This window comes from Vespa velutina, chromosome 1 (genome assembly GCF_912470025.1).
Source record: "Vespa velutina chromosome 1, iVesVel2.1, whole genome shotgun sequence".
NCBI classification, from domain to species: Eukaryota; Metazoa; Arthropoda; class Insecta; order Hymenoptera; family Vespidae; genus Vespa; species Vespa velutina.
In genome coordinates, this window is record NC_062188.1 from 2,644,218 (window position 1) to 2,651,717 (window position 7,500).

The following is a 7,500-nucleotide window of genomic DNA, read 5'->3' on the forward strand; positions in this document are numbered from 1 at the left end:
AAACGATTAGTCCTTCTCATCTTCGTTTTACGTATGTACGTGTTAAACACACACACACACACATGTACGTGTATGTGTATGTATACGTGAATATGTCGATCTTCATTTGCCAATCTACCAATCATCAGAGAGAGAGAGAGAGAGAGAGAGAGAGAGAGAGAGAGAGAAAGAGAGAGAGATAGAGATAGAAAGAGAGGAGGCCCTAGTAAATACGGTGATTAATATTAACTCATCCTGTTCCCTCTTGAAATTTCGTTTTGAAAAGAATTTTTGTTCTATGTTCTCCCCCTTTCCCTTCTCCCTTCTTTCCTTCTACCCCACTAAACCATCCAACATCACCACCAAATTCATCACTACTACCACCATAACCATTGCCATTACCACCATATCATTGCTATCACCGCAATGGTAGGTATTTTACGTATATGCGTGTATCATATATACACCGAAAAGAGGAATTAACGTGGCCCGCCGCGCTTTCTGCTTTTGTACTTTTCTCTCTCCGTTATTACAGGAACGACGAGAGAGTAGAGAACGTTTCTCTTTCTCTTTCTCTTTCTCTTTCTCTTTCTCTCTCTATCTTATACTTCGACCGCACACACGCGATATATCTCACGAAATTACAGATGGAATTTTTCGAAGCCACGTAGAAGAAGCCTCTTTAAGAAACATAAGGAGGACGCAAACTGGTTTTCGAATCTCGTTCGGAGGGAATTTTAAAAAAGCGCAGCTCCTCTCTCTCTTTCCCTCTCGTTGTCCACTTAGAGAGGAGAATGGAAAAAAAAAAAAAAAAAAAAAAAAAAAATGACGATTTTTTATTTTATTTTATTTCCCTTCTCTTTTTTTTTTTCTTTTTTCGTAGGACGTCATTAACGGTAGGGAGGGAAGAAAAAAGAAACAAGCGAACGAACAAGGAAACAAAATTCGATATGAAATCAAATAATCCTCGAGAAAACAGTTTTGTTGATGATCTTTAAAAAAAAAAAAAAAGAAAGAAAAAAAAAGAAAGAAAAACAAAAAAAAAAAAAAAAGAAAAAAAAGAAAGAAAAAGAAAAAAAAGAAAGAATGAGAGAGAGAAAAAGAAGAGAGAGAGAAAAAAAGAAGAAAAAATTTATAAATACACTCATTCCATACGTATTTAATTATTCTGAACACTTGAACTCTCGAACATCTCGTACTCGATATATCGTTTGGCTTGATGGATTATTAATGCGGGCTAAATGACAAACAAACGATTTTTTCGTAGAACGGTCATTGATATTAAAAAATTGATATTAAAAGGAGAAAAAAAAAAGGACAACGCAAGAATCAAAAAGAAATTAAACATCAAACCCCCTCCCTCCTCCTACGCCAAGACAATTCGTATCAATTTGTGATTCAAATTCAACAAAAAAAAAAAAAAAAAAAAAAAGGAAAAACTCCATATACTTGATATCTTTTAATTATTTCACATGTCGATAGATCGTTTGATATGATTGCGGGGGTCGAGGAGAAGGAGAGGGGGGGGGGGGGGGGGAGTGCCGCGGGTTAATTCGAAATATTGAACCCTTTTTTTTCTCTCACGCAAAGCGTTCAATAACAAAAATAATACGTATTCACGATGGAAACTATTTTGTACGTGGATCATTTAAAAAGAAAAATAAAGGGGTGGGGAAGAGGGGAGGGGGGGGAGAGAAGGAAAAGAGAAGAAAAAATAAATGAAGGGAGAGAGGGAGATAGGGGAGGGGGTGTAGGGAAAAAAGGATCTTCGGTGAAGTAATCGACGGAAAGATTAATCTCACCTCAACCTTCTTTCGCTTTCCTCGAAGCACCGTAATTAACCACTTAAGCGATTACGAAGCAGCCCGTGCGACGTACATACTTACATATAACGTACTATACTTCTTCGCGCGTGTTTCTTTGAAAAGCGAGAACGAAACCTTCGCTTTCGCTCGACAAACAACACACACAACACGGATAACACATCTTAAACCAAGTAATAACATAGTAGTAGCATAGTTTGCTTATTATATGGTCCAAAATTATGAGCGATTTTCCTCTAAACGAATTTTTCCCAAAAATTTTCATCCTAAACTTTCATCCTAATATTTCATCAACGTGCGATACATCGATCTTCATTTTTATCGATCGTCGAAAAATTGATAAATAGAAAAAAAAAAAAAAAAAATAAATAAATAAATAAATAATTAAATAAATACAATAATAATAATAATCTTAGAACAGAGTGAAATTTCGACGGGATCGTTTCAGATTCGAACGAATGAAATGCGTTTGACTTTTAAAATAAATACTCGAAATTATTTCGAGACACATACCTCGAACGTTCTTCTCTCTTAGAGAGACACGTGTCTAAAAGTTAGCAGTAGCTTTGATCGGCGTTGAACAACGCGTTACTCATTAAAATGTTTTGGCAACATGCTCGACACTGTGTACCGTGCGACGGGACTCGATTTATCAGTGACATACAACAACATACATATACATATATATATATATATATGTGTGTGTGTGTGTTTATACATACTTATATGTATGTATTTATGCACACATATATATATATATATATATATGTGTGTGTGTGTGTGTGTGTGTGTGTGTGTGTGTATGTGTGTGTAGGTACGTACATACAAACAAATTATTCAACTAGAGTAAGAGAAGAAATGTAAATCAGTTAAAAACAAAAAAAAAAAGAGAGAAAAAAGAAAAAAAAAACAAATTAAAAAGAAAAACGGATGAAAGAAAGAAAGAAAGAAAGAAAGAAAGAATTCTTTCAATCATGGTATATATACAAGCTGACCACCGTGTCATTTTCAATTTACTTTGTCGTGTTTAGTATGTGATTTTTACGTCGAAACGAATGAGATCAGTATGGAAAATTGTTCTGAAATTGCTGTCACAGGTTGTCTACTCTCTTTCTCTGTCTCTTCTATCACTCTTTCTCTTTCGATACAACAGGATTCTTCTCCCTTTCCACCAATCATGACCGCCGTTCTCTCTCTCTCTCTCTCTCTCTCTCTCTCTCTCTCTCTCTCTCTCTCCCTCTCTTCGGAAAACATGGGAATTCGGATCGATGCCCATCTAATTATACGTGTGATATTAAGCATAATGTTATCCCCTCGTAACGAGCTCGATGGAAATCAAATCAACTTGGATGTCAAACGATTCGAATAAAACCACCAACTTGATAGATATATTAATAATTAAAAAAAAATAATATGTGTTTGTGTGTGTGCGCGTATATATATATATATATATATATATATATGTGTGTGTGTATGTATGTATGCATTTAATTAAACAAAATTATTTTAGAAATCAAATAAAAAAGATAACAAGAAAATTATTTATTATTGAAAGTTGAGAGATAAATATATTATATATATATATATATATATATATATATATATATATAAATTAGTTAGAATTATTTGAGCAATCAAATAAAAAAGATGACAATAAAATTATTCTTTTGTTAAAATTTGAAAAGTAAATGATCGACTCGTCTCAAGATGGCACACCAGAAAAAATACAAAACAAAAAAAAAAAAAAAGGAGAGAGAGAGAGAGAGAGAAAATTGGTAGGCTGTCCAGTTAACGAGTCGGATCAAACATATTTCTTGGAACGTTGAAGCTCTAAAAGATGAAAACTAAAATCGACGTTAAATCCAAAACAATTTCTTCCGAAACATCCCTCCCCTCGCCACCTACCCACTCACATATACATACATACATACATACACACACACACACACATTCACTCTCTTTGATTCTTTCGCTTTCTCTATTTACAATGGTCAATAACTCCATAGCACGATCTCGTGAGTTATCGGATTGGCGTTTTCGAGTCGCAAGGTATATCTTCGTCGTTGGTCTTTCGATTCTTATCGCGTCTTCTCGATCGTACTTAAACGACGTTAATCGAAGAAATCGAGTCGAGATATCCTCGGCTATCTCCTCGGAACAGACAACCTTATCAGATTGTTCGGTATGTCAAGGAGGACGACGAAACCGGCGCCTTCCGATGTCGAGCTACTGCGAGATAGAAAGAGAAAGAGAAAGAGAAAGAGACAGACAGACAGATAAATAAATAGATAGATAGATAGATAGATAGATAGATAGAAAGAGAGAGAGAGAGAGAGATAAAACATGAACGATTTTCACGCCCGAAGGCGAATCGACAATTTGAAAACGTGTTCGAGGCGTTTCTCTCGAAACTGACGCGAACTGGACTGGATTCCTCTTGCTTTCTCTCTCTCTCTCTCTCTCTCTCTCTCTCTCTCTCTCTCTCTCTCTCTCTCTCTCTCTCTCTATTTCTGTTCTCTCTCTCTCTTTTTTCTTTTTCTCTTTTTTTTTTTTTTTTTAAATCAATCTCTTTCGCATGGAACGATCAAAACGAGGATTTGCGCGACGTTGAAAGTCTCAAGGAACAGTAGATTGACGTGAAATTAAATTGGAAAATAACTATGTAGGATCTCTAACGAGTCACGTTAGTTTTCCTGATAACACGTTAACGTTATTCACAGTCAATCCTACAGACTTAATCCGTATTAATTTATTCATTATTATATATATACATATATATATATATATATATACATATATATATTTCCGACGACTTTATATATACTATCATTCGATTTGAAAGATACCGACAAGTGTTATGGTGGTATCGTAATCAAAACGTCGATTCGTATTATATAGTGTGATACGTTAGATCGTAAAGAAGTTTATTACAACTTATTGATAATTTGTTTCCATCGGATTCAAAATTTCTTAAGATCTTTCTTTTGAGTGTAAAAAAAAAAAGAAAAAAGAAAAAAGAAAAAAAAATGGAAAGAAAAGAAAAAGAAAATTGTAATACGCAAATTATCAAACACATAAATCTCCCATACACATAGAATATAATAAGGAATGATAAAAGATATTATAGATTAATGAGATAATAGTTTAGACGATCAAGGGATGTTGATAATAATATCCTGACAATTTCGATATCGAAACAAAGGTATCTTTTAGTATTCCAGTCGAACGATAAATAATGATTCGACGAATCGATTGGTACGTTCCTCTCTCTCTCTCTCTTTCTGAAACGAGAGATGTACGTATGTACGTACGTATGTATCTATGTATGTATGCATAAATTTATGTAAACGTACGTACGTAGGTATCTCTACCTACCTACCTACCTGTCTCTACTACTATAGTACATACACGAGCCACGTGCTCGAAAGTACTTTTTCGTGGAATTCTCGGTTAATCGAATAATTCGTGGACGCGCGCTTCCGCTCTCCTAGTCACCATGGGAAAAACGAACACACACACACACAACTAATATAGTATGTTATCTCAGGGTAACGTAACGCGTTTATTACGGAGACGAGTTAATTTTTCAACGATCTGAAAAGGAATCGACTTAGCGTCGAGGAATAAGATTATTTAGAGGAAAATGAATAAAATTTTCTTTTTAATTAACGGCTTCTCTATTTCTCTCTCTCTCTTTCTTTCTTTTTTTTTTCTTTTTTTTTTTCTTTTTTTTTTATAAATCTATCTCTGTCTCTTTTTCCAGGCGACGATGTTACGCTCGGTTAGACATAACGTCGTTTCTTTTCATCGAGTTTTTTTTACCATAAATCGGCGACACACACACACACACACACACACACAACTAGTCTGTCTCTCTCTCTCTCTCTCTTACTCTCTCTCTTACTCTCGGCATACAACCATTTATAGCTTTGACAAAAAAAAAGAAAGAGAGAGAGAGAGAGAAAAAAATAAAAGAAAGAAAAAAAGAGAAAAGGAGAAAAATGGACGGGAACAAAAAGAAAAGTAAAAAAAGGAGAGAAAAAATATTGCAAAATCCGGCGTGTCCTGTTTTTCCCTCCTCGCCGGAAAGTTCAAAGGGACACCTTCGAAGGCATTAAAACGATTGAACACGCGTGGCACCTCCATTAGTTGCCGTTGCGACATATATACATATACCAATTATATCAGAGAAATACAGAGAGAAATAGAGAGAGAAATAGAGAGAGAAAGAGAGAACAATAAGATTGGTTTGCCGAAAAAGAATAGGAAATATACTTTGCTTTGTTATATATTGGTTACCAATTAAAAAAAAAAAAAAAAAAAAAAAAAAAAAAAAAAAAATACGTGAGAACATTATTAACATCATACATACATACATACATGCATGCATACATCATACATATTTATTTACGTATGCACGAAGTCTGATTTAACAAAGAGAAAAGCCGCTTAACGATTCTACGAAATTTGATCGTTTCTAAAAAAAAAAAAAAAAAAGAAGAAGAAAAGAAAAGAAAGCGAAGTTTGATACTGTAAATAGAAATCGTCTATCCTAAAGAACTTAATAACAAACTGATGAGATGTAAAAAAAATTCGTAGGACGATTCATAAAACGATAAACAACACAAACAAACTCGCCCAACCATCCACCCATTCCTCCCCCAAGCCTCCCACCACACACACACACACACACACACACACACACACACACACACGCTTACGTATTATTTTAAAACACAATGCCGTATTCGATTTAAAGAGAAAGAAAGAAGGATATGTATATATAAAAAAAAAAGAAAGAAAAAAAAAAAGAAAAAAGAAATAAAACCAAGAAAAACAAAAGAAAAAACAATGCAAAAAACAAAATGGAGATAAAAATTGTATAAGGACAAAATAAATACAGAAAATAAATAAATAAATAAATACAGAAAATAAATAAATAAATAAATAAAGGATAAAAAGAAGTGCGTGTTTATATATACGTGTGTGTTTGTGCGCGCGCGCCCGAGGGAGGTTCCCTATAGTGGGTGTAGACGTGGTGCGAGGTGAAATAAATATGAAGGTTCTTTTTTTTTTTTTAATATATAATTTTTTGAGTACTCACCAAAAACGGGACTGAGGTCGGACCTGGCCGACGTCTTGCCCGTCGTAGCGTAGCTCCCAGCGGCGAGCGAGCCCTTTTCCTGCAACAACACACACACATCATCGTCCTTATGGGATGCTGTCCCGTCTCTCCCGGTAATTATAGAAGAATGACGTAGGACGTAGTTGTATTGATGATGAGGATGAAGAAGACTAGTAGTAGTAGTAGTAGTAGTAGTAGTAGTAGTAGTAGTAGTAGTAGTAGTAGTAGTAGTAGTATTATTATTACTACTAGAAATAGTAGTAGTAGTGCTAGTAGTAGTAGTAGTAGTAGTAGTAGTAGTAGTAGTAGTAGTAGTAGTAGTAGTAGTGGTAGTAGTAGTAGTAAGAGGTGTATGATGATGATAATGATGATGATTATTATCGTAGCGCACCTCAGACTCCGTAAGGTCGATGAGGGAGCTCTTCTCTTCGGTGAGGTTTTCCGAGGACCTCTTCTCGTCCTCACCCTCATCCTTGAAAACCTTGACCTCGTCCTCGCTACCGAGATCGTCGCCGCCGCCGCTGCTGCTGACGTGCGGCATTATTGCGGGCCGGGCGACGGCCACCGTCGTCG

General features: G+C 35.2%; 1 protein-coding gene across 2 annotated transcripts in view; it reads right to left on the reverse strand.

The window, feature by feature from the left end:
* LOC124951380 (protein pangolin, isoforms A/H/I/S-like) overlaps positions 1 to 7,500 on the reverse strand; it is a 139,443-nt gene that overhangs the window by 131,826 nt on the left and 117 nt on the right. For both annotated transcript variants that reach the window (XM_047499708.1, XM_047499711.1), the window contains exons 1-2: positions 7,319 to 7,500; positions 6,907 to 6,985 (exon numbers count right to left, since the gene is read on the reverse strand). The exon at positions 7,319 to 7,500 is cut by the window's right edge and continues 117 nt beyond it. In XM_047499708.1, the coding sequence (XP_047355664.1) occupies positions 6,907 to 6,985; positions 7,319 to 7,468 (229 nt within the window). In that variant the 5' untranslated portion in view covers positions 7,469 to 7,500. The remainder of the gene's footprint in view (positions 1 to 6,906; positions 6,986 to 7,318) is intronic.